Source organism: Conger conger, chromosome 15, assembly GCF_963514075.1.
Source record: "Conger conger chromosome 15, fConCon1.1, whole genome shotgun sequence".
Taxonomy (NCBI): domain Eukaryota; kingdom Metazoa; phylum Chordata; class Actinopteri; order Anguilliformes; family Congridae; genus Conger; species Conger conger.
The window spans coordinates 19,729,521-19,746,772 of NC_083774.1; the positions used below are offsets into that span (position 1 = coordinate 19,729,521).

The 17,252-nt window shown below is 45.2% G+C and overlaps 1 protein-coding gene across 1 annotated transcript in view; it reads left to right on the forward strand.

Annotated features, from left to right (window-relative positions):
* The window catches only part of znf536 (zinc finger protein 536), a 163,232-nt gene that overhangs the window by 78,860 nt on the left and 67,120 nt on the right, over positions 1 to 17,252 (forward strand). Inside the window, exon 3 of the mRNA XM_061221226.1 lies at positions 372 to 2,569. Within this exon, the coding sequence (XP_061077210.1) occupies positions 373 to 2,569 (2,197 nt within the window). The 5' untranslated portion in view covers position 372. The remainder of the gene's footprint in view (positions 1 to 371; positions 2,570 to 17,252) is intronic.

Consider the following 17,252-nt stretch of genomic DNA (forward strand, 5'->3'; position numbering starts at 1 on the left):
GTAAACTGCACAGTGTGTCAGTTTTCTGGGGCATTTTCATGTCAGAAATAAGAGGAAGAACTAATACACTGGGATAATTATATGATATTTACCTGCATTTCTTAACAATGAATGAAGGAGTAACTAATCCGCAGGTGCAACTTAAACGTTTTGTTACCTGCACAATGCTAAAGAAACTAGCTTGTGTCAAACTTGCATAGCCTGTTTTTCAGCCGCATCTGCCCCATGTAGGTGAAATTCCTGGAATTAGGCCTAAAATTTAATAATACTTTTGCTGTCACAGAACCTTGTGGTGAGCCCATCGGTCTTGCTATTACTCTTGTATGTCCAAGTGATTTGACTGTATTCTTTTCTTTTCTTCTTGTCCTCAGGATGGAGGAGTCTAGTTTGTGCCTTGGAGTGTCTTCAGCTGTATCTGAAGCTGATGCCCATCTCAGCAACACTGTCCTCAACGGGCGATATCCAATCAGTCAGAAACTGCATCAGCTGACCACTCAGCTTGGCCATGCCTTCCCCGATCTCCAAAACAGACAGCAGATCCCCGAAGAGAAAGCAGCCACCCCGCTCGACGAGAAGAGTCATGCAGCCCTAGCCAACCAGCCAATCAGCAGTCAGATGGCCCTGCTCGCCAATCAGCTCAACCGTGACATCGATGCCAGCGGTCTGAACCTGAACGGAAGGGTGGACCTCCAGCAGTTCCTCAACGGGCAGAACCTCGGCATCATGTCTCAGATGAATGACATCGAGGACGACGCCCGCAAGAACAGGAAGTACCCGTGCCCCCTGTGCGGCAAGCGCTTCCGCTTCAACAGCATCCTCTCGCTGCACATGCGCACGCACACGGGCGAGAAGCCCTTCAAGTGCCCCTACTGCGACCACCGGGCGGCGCAGAAGGGCAACCTGAAGATCCACCTGCGCACGCACAAGCTGGGCAACCTGGGGAAGGGCCGCGGCCGGGTGCGCGAGGAGAACCGGCTGCTCCACGAGCTGGAGGAGAGGGCCATCCTGAGGGACAAGCAGATGAGGAGCAGCCTCCTGCAGCCACGGCTGGACATGAAGCAGCCGTCGCAGGGCCTCCAGCACCTCCCCGCCCAAACCCAGACCCAGCAGCCCTCCTCCGCCTGCGGCCTCCTCACTCCCACCAGCCTGGGGACCCCAGAGAGCATGGCCCAGCCGTCCCCCTCCCCTAAGCCCACCCCCGTCCAGGACGAACAGGTCGCCCCGCCGACAGGCTTCCGCTGCACCTTCTGCAAAGGCAAGTTCAAGAAGCGGGAGGAGCTGGACCGCCACATCCGCATCCTGCACAAGCCCTACAAGTGCACGCTCTGCGACTTCGCAGCCTCCCAGGAGGAGGACCTCATCAGCCACGTGGAGAAGGCCCACATCACCGCCGAGTCGGCCCAGGGGCAGGGCTCCAGCAGCAACGGAGAGAAGCCCGCCAACGAGTTCCGCTGCGAGGTGTGCGGCCAGGTCTTCAGCCAGGCCTGGTTCCTGAAGGGGCACATGCGGAAGCACAAGGACTCCTTCGAGCACTGCTGCCAGATCTGCGGCCGGCGCTTCAAGGAGCCCTGGTTCCTGAAGAACCACATGAAGGTCCACCTGAACAAATTGGCAATCAAGAACAAACCTCCAAGCGACTCTGAGGTTTCCGTCAGCATGAATAACATGGCACAGGAAGCCCATGCTAACCTCTACTCCCGCTACATCTCCTGCCTGCAGAGTGGTTTCCTCTCACCTGACAAAGCAAGTCTGTCCGAGCAACACCAGATGCTCACGAAAGCGGGGATTGCCATGAAGGAGAAGGAGATGCTAGGGAAACTGCTAGGTCCCGTTGCTGGCATGGGCCATGGCTTAGGAGAAAGTGAGAAGCGCTCTTTGCTGGGCTGTTTGAACCTGGTTCCCCCGCTAAAGTCCAGCTGCATGGAACGCCTGCAGGCTGCGGCAAAGGTGGCAGAGATGGACCCCCTTAACAGCTACCAGGCCTGGCAGATAATGGCTCGCGGTATGGCTATGGATCGGGCATACATGCCCAAAGAACAGCACCATGTGCCTCATGGCCAGGATGAAGACCTGACCAATGCAGCCATGGTCTTCGCAAAAGAGAAGCACGACTACCCGCTGATGGGCTCCGACAACTCCAAGCAAAAGCTCCACGCCGAGGCCATGCAGGGAGCCAAAGGTGCCGCCATGCTGCCCTGCAAAGACAACGGCAACTTCGACGGCCACAGGGAGTTCATGTCCCACGGTGGCCTGGACTTCAACCTGACCAACCCGAAGGAGAAGCCCACCGAGTGTCCCGATTGCGGCCGAGTCTTTAGAACTTACCACCAGATGGTGGTCCACTCCCGCGTGCACAGCAAGGACCGCCGGCCCGGGGACGAGGGGGTCCAGCACGGCGTCTCCCTGGACGAACGACGAGGCTCAGCCAGCGACCCAGAGTCCCAGTCCATCAGCAGATCCACCACTCCAGGCTCCTCCAACGTCACCGAGGAGAGCGGCCCCGGGGGAGGCCTCTCGCAGACCGGGAGCGCCCAGGAGGACAGCCCACACCCCTCCTCTCCATCCTCAGGTAAGCCTGCCCGTTATTCGCCACAACTGTTACATTATATATGTGCGATTCTGTGGCTTCCATTCCATACTGCGTAACAACATCTGGTCTTCATACGCCTGGCATAAATTATGCACATTTTGCTACAAATTGACTGAAAAAATTGGAAAAATAAATGAAAGTAAAATTTGCAAATGTAAGATATCTCACTAGCTGTACTGTATCTAGCTATGGGTTTAACCTAAATAAGGCATCAATTATCAAAGGAGAGGCATGTTTGCGTGAAGGCATGCATTAGCACAGTAGAATGGTCAGGGCTGGATGTGCACGCACAAGAAGCATTTCTTATCAGCTGTCACTTGAGAACGTACAGACATAGCTACATCTCACTTAAGGGCCTTGTGCCTGCCCTCTGCCTACTGTGTGCCTACTATGTGCCCCCATTTGCTCGCTGGTGATCCAGACACCCATACCCTGAGGCTCAAATGTAGGCATGTCTGGCTACCAGGACCATTGTATCACTTAAATCTATGGGTGGGACCACTAACATCCAGCTACAGACATGGCCAACTTTCTCCCAATAGTCATAAAACACAGAACAGGGCTTGAGCCTGCTGCACATTCCACATTTGCCTGATACTTGGTACTTGGTTTTGAATACTACCCATCAGTCGTTACACCTTTTTCCTTTACATTTTCCACTGCAGAGGCCATACTTGGATAACAGAAATACATGTAATGTTTTCTCAGAAACATTGGAATATTACATATGAGCCTAGAGAGCTTTTTCCTTGGAACACAGCTAAAGTATAGTAGCAGCAGGACACTTTACAAGTGATTAAAACATTTAAAAAATGAGAGACAGTGAACTTGCCAAAGCAGAAGGGCCAAAAGCTGGATAGATAAAGTGTATGTTTACCAGGATTTAAATAGGCTATTGCTAATGATTACAGAACTTTTAAAGGTAACTTTCTCATTCCTCAGGGTAGAAGTCTACAGCTAAGCAGCGTGCCTGTTAATTGGGTCATGACTTTGTGATAATCAGTTGGTTTAAGCTAAACAAGACACTAATTAAAGATATACATATAAAGCAGGTCAAAAAAAGCTAACTTCATTTGCGGAGTAAAATATGCTTTTAAGTTGAAGGAAAACTGGCTTAGCTACAGGCTCTAAGCAACTTAATTTCAACATTACAGAAGTTGTTTATTCATACACTGTACCACTGAGTCCTTATCTTCTCCATGTAGTGCAATGGGTTTGAACATGGAATTGGCTATGTTTATTTTAATCTAAGAAATAATAACAGACAACCCCCCACCCCAATTAGGAATTAATGAAAATGAGACAGAGATAAAACCTATTTTCTTATACAGACTATTAAACCTAAACAGTATTCAAGGGAGAAAGGGGGGAGACATACTACGGAAGTAATTATCTTCTGAATTATGAAGCAGGAAGTTTTATTTTCTTTATTCTTTCTCAAGTACTTTGAATTTCTCAAATTCAGCTTATGGCATTTAGAAATTATTATTTGAATTTAAATCCTTTGACAGCAAAACAACAACAGCATAAACAACATCTACAATTAATATATTATTATTATTATTATTATTATTATTATTATTATTATTATTATTATTATTCTTATTATAATTATTATTATTAATATTGTTATTATTATCTACAATTCAGAATATTATTTATTTATTTATATGATAATTAACATGGGGAACTGTGCTATCTGTGTTATCAAAGAATCATATACATATTTGGTTAAATCATATTTACAGCACACCAGTACATGCAGTAGTTTCAGCTATTTTTGCAATATGTGAATATTAAGCACTGCTGGTTTGCGTGACATGTTGTAGACATACAGCTCTAAAAAGGAGTCACAGGAGTTAGGAGACTTATAATGGCACTCTCCCTCTGTCTGCGTGACAATAGAGTATCGTTGTGAGGAGGTAGAGTCTCATTGGCTCATTGCGTAGATCTGACTGTGTTTCCCGTTCCCCCGAGTGAGGTGATTGAGTGTGATCACAAGCTGAAATCCCTGCGTTTAGCCACAGTTCAGGTGGGCGGGCAGGCAGGCGAGTGGGCACGGTGCCAGACCCCTGCCGTCGTCGCTAATGTGCCTTAAAGTTGACCTTGAGGGCTCCCCTCTGCTGGAGAAGAGTGGCACAGGCTGAGTTTGATTCATTCTCAGAGCGGCGACTACAAATCAGGGAGAATTAAGAGGATTCATGTGTGTTCGCGCTCAAGAGAAGAAATCCATTCAGCCTGCCCAGGCAGTCACACACACCTGCAGACTGCACGTGAGGAATCGACTCGCAGCCTTGATTTAAAAGCAATAACGTTACAACTATTTTATCATTTCTGCTGCACGGGTAGAACAAAGTGACTGTGGGCCATAATTATGAAATAATGTAGGCTACATCAACACTGCAGAAATGAGGGTTCCCACTGCACATTATCAGTCATATTCCGAGTCTACGGGAAGTTTAATTAGCTAAGAAACTGAGCCTTCACCTCACGAGAAGAAAAGGTGGCATTTGTTGTTGTTTTGAAAATGAACAGGATGTGGTAAGCCGTATCTCGCAGATACTCCTCATTTACTGAATTTACTTGATGTCTTTTGCCAAGAGAGAAGTGTGTTTTTTTTTTTTGCACAAATGAATCGAAGGTCCTCCTGCTTCCCACCCAGTGCAATTTTGACAGAATTAAACTTGAATTACAGTAATCAACAATAACATCTCAACTGTGAAGGAAGGTCAAAACCGAGTCGTTTCTCTTTAACACCATATTTGTTTAAAGGGGGAAAGAAATCACAGCGGCAGAATTTCCTTTAAAGAACTCCACTTGCTCTGTTCCTCAGTAATAAACCTTAAATACGCCTCAATTTCATTTCCCATTCCAGGGCTCTCTCTGATTCTTTATTACATTTTTTTTCATTATTTCTTTTCTTAATGCAAGATTGGTTTTCCTCAAAAAGAAACTATTGTACTTTCAAATTCTCCACTATGAATTTGGCTTTATAAACAAGGGGCTCCAAACTTGATAGTATTTCTGAATTCATTATGAGAGGCCTTTGAGCCTCAGCCTTCTCAGAACAGATCTTAAACAACGGCTTACAATGAAAAGCAGAACAGAGACCATTGTAACCTGGTGTAATTCTCTGTAAAGGGGGATTGGGATGCTTGGGGGGACTGTTTAAAATGCGCTCACCCGCTCTGGGGAGAGCTAGCGAGGTCAACGGCGCCGTCAGACGGTCATGGCGGGGGTGTGCGGCGGAGGGCTGGGTTGAGACGGGGGTGGCGAACACGTGGTATGCAGCTGTTTGTTGTACGTGTGAAAGGCTGTTTGAATCAGTGAACATGTGAAAATGGCACCGGCGAACCAGAAAATGTGTTTGTGCTGCAAGTCAGTGACTGGCTGCAGGGAGCTGGATCCCCCGATCCTCTGCTGGAAGGGAGGCCTTTGACCCTCCCGGAGAAGGCCCGGGTCCACAGACTTGGACAGAGAGCCCCTCACCTCTGTCCAGCCTTCCCCTTTACCCTGGGAATCCTCCCTGTGTAAATATCCCTGAGAGGAAGCGCATTGTAACATGAGGAGGAGCAGTTGAATATATCAGGGTCTTTGCAGCTTTCAGGCATGTAGACAAAATACTTGCTCCATACAAAGTGAAATTGGATTTGCTTTGTGATGCCTCAGGTTATAAGGCATGGATATCCATCTAATTACATAATTACAATGAGCGTAATTACACATGCAGACTACTGTTACATTGTAATTTCTGTGTAATTAAAGTAAAATGACCATAGCTGTAACTTTGTGGCATGAGATACTATGAGTTTCCTCTGGACGTCATGATTGTGGCTAACAGACAGTCAGGTTTGTGAAAAGCAGGCTATTCATATCATACAAAAAGATTGTTAAATAAATAATGGTTGGATTTAACGCCATGGAAATTGCTTATTCCGTTTTTTTTATTCCCTAAATATAACGCATAGAAGCTGCCCCCAAGACAAATATCAAATACCTTAGGGAAGCAGTTTTCTATGTATGCATGTGGAGACAATAAAAGCATTTTAAAGACCACAACAATGCATACACTACTGAGAAAATTCAGATACATTTTAGAGTTGCACTTTTGAGTAACAAGCAAGAGGGCCACAAGTTGATTTCTTCAAAAGATTCTCAGGGATGTGGACATAAACATGTATCTGATGGAGAGATCAGAGTCTCGGTTTTTCAGTGAGGATTCACTGAATGTGCTTTTTCTGTTCCAGTGTTTTGTGTCAATGCTTTGAAATGAGGACAGTCTTCTGTGTATTTTTCCAGCTAATTAGGAGGATATCTGGATGAATTATGTCAGTGTCTTTCTGTATAATTGACTTCCATTACTGCTTTTGAATCTGAAAACCTGCTTTTACTAACCTGTGATTTACCTACTCTTTTGAAGCCATTCGCTTCAATCTGTCATGCCATTTTGCTGTCATAAAATTTAAAAAGCTGTTCTTTTATATTAATCAAATTTATTACAGTACCTCATACAGTATAGTAGGTCAGGGCTGTGATGTCTTTAATTTTCAAAGTCTCATCCATGTGCTAATTGTCTGCGCAAGGTATTGATTGACAAGTCTTGCATACTGTACATGCGAAATTAATAATAACTTAGTATACACACACACAATACGAAAGGCCAATTTATTTTCCCCTTGCAGCACATTTTATTCCCTTTTTTTCTCTTCTTCCCCCGCTCACCCCCTCTCTTCTTCTTTCATTCACAATTTGCAAATATTACCTTTAATGGTAATCTGCTTGCTTTCAGGTTAGTCGTATCATAATGCTGTAGAATTCCGATACGTTTCTTTGAAAGTGTAACAGGATCGTTATTTTTATTTGCGGAGACTGTCACCGGGCAGTTCCGATGAAACATTTATCTGTTTATCTGTTTAAAGTCTTAATGATCTCATTAGAATTCCCTGGCTTTGATATGTACCTGATGGGGAGACGAACACCTTAGTGTGTGAGTGAGGGTAAACTGCAGCCATTATACCGACCAGTTTTTAATTCCAAGTCTTTGCCAAAACATTGCTTACCTTTCTCCTCAACAAGCCTCCTTGGCACGACCACAGTTCTTTCTTTCTATTTTTTTTATTTTATTTTTTTTACTCGTCCCCATTTCTGTTTTATGTTTTTATAATTAAAACATAATATTTATCTTTCCATAACAGAAGGCTGCCTTACTGGGGTAGGCAGGCTGCTTGAATATTAATATTTGAAATACATCAACATAATATCTCTTTGACTGTCAGAGAAAGTGTCATTGCTAAAATGGAGGTGTCTCACATGTGATCCCCTCATGCAGTGCTTCATAAAAGCATTGAAAGGGGGCCAAGTGGCAGTTAAGAAATCTATGTGGAGGGCTGGACCCTTTTAGCAAGAGGGCTTCATCTGGCGTGCGTCCTCGACGCTGCCACCAAACTGGACCCATGTGTGTTTAATGACCCTGACCTATTAATGCGCACCGAAGCGTGCTCCCTGAAAAACATTTGTTTACCTTAAAAGTCATCATTTTCATCCTATTGGAGCTGGGAATGGTGTGCTTTTTTCTGGAAAACAAAGTAAATGTAAAAAAAAAAAGGAAATAGAGAGCCCTAGGGTCTGTGTTTACTTGGAAAAACTGTCACAAACACGCATTCAGTAAGTGACCCTTTGAAAGAGAATTCATAAGTAAATCATTTAAGTATGCGTTGCTGTGTCATTTCAAACACTTTCCCTGAGCTATTTTCTGTCAAATAAACCCTAGGTCTTCTTAAATATAAATTATATTCACAATCCTACATTTTCATCCAACAGCCATTTTCCTCATTAATACAAAATGGAGATTAAAGGAAAATGTCACATGCACCAGGTATACATTTATTTCTGATTGCAATCTGCCTATTCCTCCCCGTCTCTCCCGTTCCTCCAAAATGAATGGATGTTTTCAGACTGAAGATGTTGACATGCAAATGTGCAGTTGTGTGTTGTTTGAACAAGTTAACTTGAGAGATGATTGAGGTTGTTCCCATGTGAAAGAGCAACCGAATACATTGACCTTTGTCTCATTAAATATGGAAGACCAGCAATATGATACCATGACAGAAGACACGCTTGAACACACGTACACACATGCACATGCACTCACACAAGCACACACACACACACACACACACACAAGCATGCACATATACACACGTAGATGTGCACACACACACACACACACACACACACACGCTATAACAGGCAGGGGAAATGCTAAATTAGAACAAAAAAACATGATGTGACATTTATCCAAATTGTCAAATTGATTCGCGCACAAATGTAAAGGACAATTAAATACGCTGTAAGAGGGGTTTTTTTCTTGGTAGCCATCACTGGGCAAGGCAAAGGGACATTCATTACTTAGCTATGTGTTTCCATTCTACCCTTGTTCCTAACCCCATTGACAGACGACATAAAAAAGCCCTTTGTGTGAACATCAGGGCCCTGACATGAGGAAGATAATGACATGAAAAGTTTGCCTCAGTTTTTTAGCGATACTCATCTCCTAATCAAAGAGGGGGGTAAAAAAAAAAAGAAGAAAAAAATTTAAGTCCAGGGATTAAGATCTCTCCATTTTTTTTTGCCTGTGCATTCCAATTGTTCTTAAAATATTTGGCAATGTCAATTAGTAAGTGAGCAGAGCTAGCTGATGAACACAATTTTCCACTAGACTGAGCACCCTATTGTTGTCGAGCTAACAGCAGATTTCTGAGGTCATTATCATTCCCTGTTAGCCTGGCCCAGCTGCTCCTCGCGGCTCCAGCCAAACTTTACACCACGGCTGAGGGTAGCAGGCAGCAACAGGGGGCTGGGAAGGGAGGAGTGAGAAGTTGGCTTACTGCTCACAGAGAGGGAGAGAGGGAGAGGGAGGGAGGGAGGGAGAGATGGATTGGAGAGAGGAAAGGATGGGGAGAGAGAAAGGCTAGTGAGAAGAGAGAGTGGGATGGAGAGCGATAGAGGCAGAGAGAAAAAGCCGTAGAGGAAAAAAAGAAAGCCTTCCGTCTTGTGGCAGGAAACAGCATTTCAAGAAAAAGGGGGGAAAAAGGTCTTTTAAATATATATTAGATGGACAATTCTCTTTCTATGCTGAATTCCTTGTATTCCAGCTACCCTTTTACCCTGAATTACTTCGCACTTGGCGACTGAGAAGACACTGACTAGCAAAATGGACCGCAGCAAATGGGAGTTATGTCATTTCCAACACAAATATGAGGAGAGGATTTGGGGGGCTGGCGATGTGGGGCAGACTGTCAGGAGAGTAAGAGCAGAAAATGAGCTCATTCACAGATTTTTTTTTATTCCTTTTATGTATTTTGTCTTTTAACAGTAATGGAAAAAATAGGCAGGGGAGTTGGGGAGCTGTGATTTGGGCATTAGTTCTAAATGTACGAAAGGAAAAAAGTAGAATCCCTCAGAAAATGCAACGCAGATATTTACCATAAATGACTCATATCGATTGTGCTGTTGGTACTCATGCTTTGTCCCTGTGTGTGTGTGTGTGTGTGTGCGTGCGTGTGTGCGTGCGTGCGTGCGTGCGTGTGTGCGTGCGTGCATGCGTGTATGTATAAGATCAAAATGAAAACAATTTAAGGAGTCAGTCATACATTTTTGTATATGATATTTCTCTATAATAAATAAAAATTGGGATGAAGGTGCTAATTCCTTATTTATTGGCCTCCTTATTTGAGACATTGAGGCAGACTACTTCAGCGAAAAGAGCCAACCATTTTAAACCTTTCAACTTTGTAGAAGGCCAAGCCAAATTATCCTTTTAAAAATCCCACAAGACAAGCCATTGGGATAAAATGTTGTAGGCAATTTTAAAACACTAATTGCCACAAGAATCCCCTTTAAATCTGGGATGGCATTTTGATTTAAAAAAAGAAAAAAAAAGAATGGGGACAAGATTTTTTTTAGAAGAATTATTTTTTTGACCTTGTGATCATGTTTACTCAAATGCCTCTCTAGTTTCCATATCGGTCTCTTTCGCGTTTCTGACAGAGTGGGGAACGTGGGTGTCTCACAGGACGAAACGCCCGGTGAGCGATGGCGAATGTAGGGGGGAGGTGGCGGGGGGGGGATGTTCTCTGCTTCAACCAAGCCTGGCTCCTTAAAGTGGATTTGGTGTTCGGCAGTGCTTATGCGCGCTGTGCTCATACATATCCCATCCAGCCCCCTCCCAAGCCCTGGCTCTCCGCTGGAGAGGAGGCAGCTTACCTCCCCGGATACGCTGGCCACCGTACAGTGCGTTCCGCTCTGTGTTTGTGGGAGATTTGCGCTGTGACTTTCAGCTGTGCACGCGTATTAGAGCCCTTCGCTCTTCCCGGGCTTTGGGGAAAGCAGCTACGGCAAAGCCTGGGTGTGCGAGAGGCCTACTGCCGGTGACGAGGCGCAGCTACGGCTCACCGTGTTACATAATCCCCGCTCTCTCCTGCGCCAGCCCGCCGCCCCCCGCCCGCCCCACCCTGAAAATTCAGCTATTGGTGTGTAACGGCGAGGCTACGAGCCCCTCCCATCCTACCCCCCTCCGACTGGTGAACCCAGCACGTTCAGCCTAGTTGTGTGCACGGCTGAGGCAGGGTTGGGCGAAGAGGGGCCTTTGAGGACCTCAGCCTTGGGTGCGTGTACATCAGATGATCTCTGGTGACTCCTTTACATCCACACACACCCTGCAGTAAGACCCACCTTAAATCAAAACCCCTGTCCGGTCAGCTTATTGTTGTCGACAGCAGATCCAAGGGATAGAGAAAGGAAAGCCATCATTAACTTCATCGCTAATCGGTGGGAAATTGTTTTGATTTAGTATGAGGCATGGCCTCACCCTCTTACTGGGAACAAAGAGAGGGTTATTGATTATTTATGGGTAATAAGAACATAAAATAGGCACAAGAATAGACCGTTCAGCCCTTCTATGCTTGCCATTTACCTATAAACTGCAGAATATCTACTGCTCGCCTTTTAGCTACAAGCTGGAGCGTCTAGCACAGCATGTAGTAGGAACCCCCTTGAGTCTCTGCCTGGAGTAGATGATCTAATGTGGCCCTTTGGCTTATACATGGCATTTACCGACACAGTCATCTCCCACATAGTCATCCTTAGCCTTCCTCGGATTTTTATTGTTTCTTTATTGATGGGGGAACAGGTTGTGATAAAATCACGATGTACACTGCAATATTGCGCCACTCACCTTTGATATGTCCACCTGTACCATTCCGGAATGATTAAAAACTACCGTTTACCGTATCCCTCCGACTCTCGACAAAACCCGGCATCCGATAGGCGTATCCGAAAGATGTTTTTATTCTTCATCGCAATGAAAGCTCATTCGCTTTGAGCTAAACAAAACAAAACAAAAAAAACCTCCCTTTTGTACTTGCCAGCTGCGTGCTTTAATGTGCTCCCAGAAGCTCCTCGCCCCTCCCCGACACACCTTTATATATTCAAAAGCTATATGTCTAATCCCCCTTGCCTACCTGTAGAAAGTTTGCATTAGTTGCGAACAGCATCAAAGCCTTGCTCCCAGCCTGCAGCTGCCAAACATCTTGTCCCCTGTTATTAGATATCCAGCTGTCAGAGCCAGGCAGGGGGAAGAGGGAGGAAATCTCTCACCAGCCATATGGTACAAAGTTCTGCCGGAGCTCGACGCTCCAAGGATTGTTCAGCGTTGCTCCGTAGGCAAATGGCAGAGTGATGTATCTCATCACGCTCTTAATATCCAGCTCACAGAGATATTTTTAAAGCTGGAATATTGAAACATACTGGGAGTAATATGTCAGCATTGTGTGTGATATTAGCAGTTTAGCTTTTCGGAGGTTTGGCCTGGTTTACCAAAGGAATATTGCTTTAACTAGATAACAGCCTTGTGTAGATATTACACGGATTTCAATGACATATGTCATGAAAGAATTTGCCTTGGTTGTTCAGTGGCACTGTTTCCAGTTTATTTTATACAATGGCTGGACAATGTAAGAGTCTCAGAAAATAAATAAGTGTGCCTAGAAGCATCATTTTATTATTTTTCAATGTATTGTTTTGAGTTTTTTTTCATTTCAGTTACTGAATATGAGAATGTGTTCTGTAATTATAGTCAACTTTTGCTATAAGGAGCCTTAATACAGCCACCGTGCTGTTACTTATTCAGTTAAAGCTTGACATATTCTCAGCAAGCAAGTGTCTGAATGAATCCTGAACCTTCGCAAGCACTATTCTGGGCCGTGAATGGATGTTGCACATCGTAATTGGTGAGTACGAGAGAGAGAGAGAGAGAGAGAGAGGGAGAGGGAGAAAAGTGAAAACACAAATCTTTCCTCAACCAACCTGAAAACAGTTGCTATTAAATGCGAGCAGGAAAGATTAATATAGCGGTAACATCGTTTTGGAGGGACAGTAACGGTAATGGCCCCTCTGGGTTTTTAATGAGTGTTGTGCCCCAAACAAAATGAGCTAATTAGTGTTATCATCCATATATCAGCCTATACACGCTGTGTATTTACGCATCCTCTCTGTCGGCACAGGAACTGAACCGGGGCTTAGTCTGGGTAAATACAAATGGGAATTGAAGTTGAAAAAAAAAAAAAAATGTTCTCGGGCACTGTCGTTAACTGGTGCTGTGCACTGACACTAAATTATCGATTCAGGGAGCATTTAACAGGACGGCCCTGATTGGCCGCAGTGGTTAGCTCCCCGGGCAGACAAACTGTTAAATGACCGGTCTTCAAGGTGCTGTTCTCAAAGCGGTCTGATTGATGATGTGGTGTCCGTGCTCCGCCAGTGTGGACTCAAACCTGACTTCGCATTTAAGAGGCCAAGCAACTTTTACATTTTTTTATTTCTTTATTCCACCCCCCCCCCACACACTTTGCGAAGACATCCACCAGCCCCTCACTATTCTTGAGATTGCTATGGTGAAAAATACAAGAATTATTCCATTAAAAGCTGTAAGTGCGCTGCGGATGTATAGTGTTTTTCCCTGGTCGGTTCTCAAAGCCGTGCTCTGCTTTCTAGTGCACTGATTAGGTGGATGGAGCTAAAGTGAGGATAACAATGTGGTTAGCAATATTCTCTGGGAACAGGAGGTGATGATAGCCTGATATTTGAACACAAGCCCTGTTGCCTTTGTGTAAACCCTGTTTGTCGGGCGGCTGGCTTTGGTGGACATGCTGACCCCTAGTTTATTTCTTTTGCGCTAAGCCTATTATAAAATCAATAAACAATTGTGTTGTTGTTTTTTTTTTTTAAAGAAATCTTTTTTCTCCTCTGTATATCCTCTACGATCTTGGGAGGACTCTGCCCCTCCTCAAGTGTGCAGGAAAGAGACCCTCTGTCCCTCTCCTACAAATAAGCCTTAATCAAGTCTTTAACCAACTCACCCCTCTGTCCTAATTCAATTGGGTCCATTCACAAAGCCAACCTGTATTTGAACTAGACTGAGGCACCCACACCAGTCATACAGATGCACATGAATAAATGTGTTTTTTTTTCGTTTTTTTTTTTTACTACAAACTCTTCCTATAAGTTATTGCACTTTACTGTAAAGCCAAGGGGAATAGGGATTGATTCTGGTTTGATGTCCTATTCAAGGGTATTAGTTCTGCTTTAAAGAAGCCAGGAACCTCTTTTTCAGCCTTCTTTATGGATAATCTAATATTGTGACCAGAATCCACTTTGTACATTTGAGTTTCTCTCAGGAAATTGAAAATTAGCATAAAATTAGCTAAACCTGGTTTCACTAATGAGTCTTTTATCCATATCACAATGTTTTTCACTGGCTTCATTTTATATTTGCCATAATTTAAACTCTGGAATAAGGATTTTTACACATGCTCTACAAAAGTAAAAACCTTTGTGACAAAATCTGCAAACTGACTGATTTGTAAAGTATGCATCAAAAATAAAAATGACTTCACTATCAGTGGAGTGTATGAATCCAACTATAGCAGCAGGGATGAGAATGTAAACGTTCTTTATTCTTTCAGCTTGCAACAACTTTGAAGTGAAAATGGCAGAAACAAGCCTATGTTCTTGTTGTAATTTTTTTAAAGACTTAGTTGAGTGCTTGTAATTATGGATAATAATCTACAACTGAGGGTTTGCTAATGAGACAGTGTTGTATGTACAGTTCATATGGAGTCCTCTTTTCAATGAGACCAGTGTGGGAAGAAGAAGACACTCTTTGTTCTAAGTGCTTTTGCCAATTTGAAATCGTGCCTTTACAGTATGTTCAGTCCTTAAGAATTATTTATTTTTTTTGAGCTGTGCGTTATTAGCAGATTTTTCCAAGCTGTTGAATCCTCTGCTGTGCGCTCACCATCCCAGATTGGCTGGTCTTCTGGTGAGATACGAACACGGTTCGCCCTCTCCGCGGCAGAGGTCGCCCGCCGCAGTCCTCCCAAACTGCCCCTGTTTCTCCCGACATCATCCCTGGGGACGCTCTGAGGAAGTGACACTGCACTCTACTGCGCTCGCAAGCTGCTGAACAACAGGCTGCCGCCATGCGCCGGCCACCGGCTTGTACAGCGACAGTGTGCCACCACAAAGCAGCGTAAACACATATTGTTTCAAAGCAGAAATAGAGCTGAATTGTTAATTAATCACACAGGACTGCGTAGAGTCTACACTGCCAGGGTCCTGTGGCTGTAGAATTCACAAGAGAGGGTGGAGGTGGGAGTGGAGGGGGGGAGAGGGGGAGGGTTCAGAGCAGGGAAGAAGGAAGAGGGCGGGGCCCCCGCCGTTCTCCTGTCTCCAGCCCCACCCCGGCCGTTTCGCGGTTGGCCCTCAGGCACGTTTTACCCCTCCGCCTTTTCACTGGTACGTTTCCTGTCTCTCAGGCGAGGGGCTTGCCCGAGCACGCCGCGTCTTGCTGGTCCGGCCCTTTCTGATTCCGACACGAGGCCGGCTTGCCCTCATGTGTGACAGGCCTGTAGAGGGTACCCGGCCTGCCCTCCTGTGTGACAGGCCTGTAGAGTGTACACGGCCTGTCCTCCTGTGTCCTGCTACAGGCCTGTAGAGTGTACACGGCCTGCCCTCCTGTGTCCTGCTACAGGCCTGTAGAGGGTACACGGCCTGCCCTCCTGTGTTACAGGCCTGTAGAGGGTACACGGCCTGCCCTCCAGTGTGACAGGCCTGTAGAGGGTACACGGCCTGCCCTCCTGTGTGACAGGCCTGTAGAGGGTACACGGCCTGCCCTCCTGTGTGACAGGCCTGTAGAGTGTACACGGCCTGCCCTCCTGTGTGACAGGCCTGTAGAGTGTACACGGCCTGCCCTCCTGTGTCCTGCTACAGGCCTGTAGAGTGTACACAGCCTGCCCTCCTGTGTGACAGGCCTGTAGAGGGTACACGGCCTGCCCTCCAGTGTGACAGGCCTGTAGAGGGTACACGGCTTGCCCTCCTGTGTCCTACAGGCCTGTAGAGTGTACACGGCCTGCCCTCCTGTGTGACAGGCCTGTAGAGTGTACACGGCCTGCCCTCCTGTGTGACAGGCCTGTAGAGTGTACACGGCCTGCCCTCCTGTGTGACAGGCCTGTAGAGGGTACCTGGCCTGCCCTCGCGTTGGCCTGTACTCCTGTGATGTGGGAGCGTGCGCTTGGGAGACACCCCGGTCTTTCTGTAAAGAGAGAAGGATCCTGAGGTAATCTCTCACAAGCACGTGGGGAAACAGCAGCAGCAGCAGCAGTCCTGCCTCGGAATAACACATTCCTGTAACCCTATTTGCATGCAGCATCCTGTGTTCCAGTGTTAGTTCTGGACACGCATAAAGAGAGCACTTTCTCTGCCGTTTTGCCTTTTTTCCTCGGGGAGAAACGTTGACCTCATTTGTGAGGACAATAACCCCCTTGACTTTGGGGATTAAGTCATGAAACCTTTGTGGATTAATTAGGTTTGGAGCTGAATTCGTTTAGCATCGCTGGAATGCAAAACTTGGGTTAGCTGTAGCTCAGATTACAATTGGTCTCATAATGCTTACTTCACAATGAGATATTTACATCGCCCACGTGGATATTGCACCGCCTTAATGCAGCAGGAAGAAGGCAGGCCATTGATGATATGAAAAGGTTGGGGTCCTGATCTTTGCGTTTTACTCATTGAATATCCAGGAGAGAATGTCAACATAATGAGCACGAAGCGCTAACACCGACGATGCAGTGGGAATTATATTGTTTTAGTTGTCTTGGTAACAAGCTAAGTGTTTGTTTTGTAAGATATGGCACAATCTCAATTTAGTTCGCACCTTTTGTTTTTGTTAAGAGCATATGCTATTTTATTTTAACTTACATGTGAAAAGAGCTGTTAACACAGTTGGTGTACAAATACCAAAAGCGTTTTATGCTCAGAGGGAGAACTGAAGAAAGCTGCAAAGCCTTGCATCTGTGCCTTTTTACATATTGGTGGAGCATCACATCGTCAATAAACAGTTCCACAATTCACATTGTTATTGTGTACTGTTTATGACAAATTTGGAAAGAAAGCTACTTATTTTAAGCCATATAATATACAGTCCATATGGTGAATATTTACCTATCCTCCTTTATTGTCCAAAATAAAAGATTTCTAATTTAAAAAAGAGACTTCAGGTCAGTCTTTTAACTCATGCTAACTGTCCCTTTTTTCCTTTGAT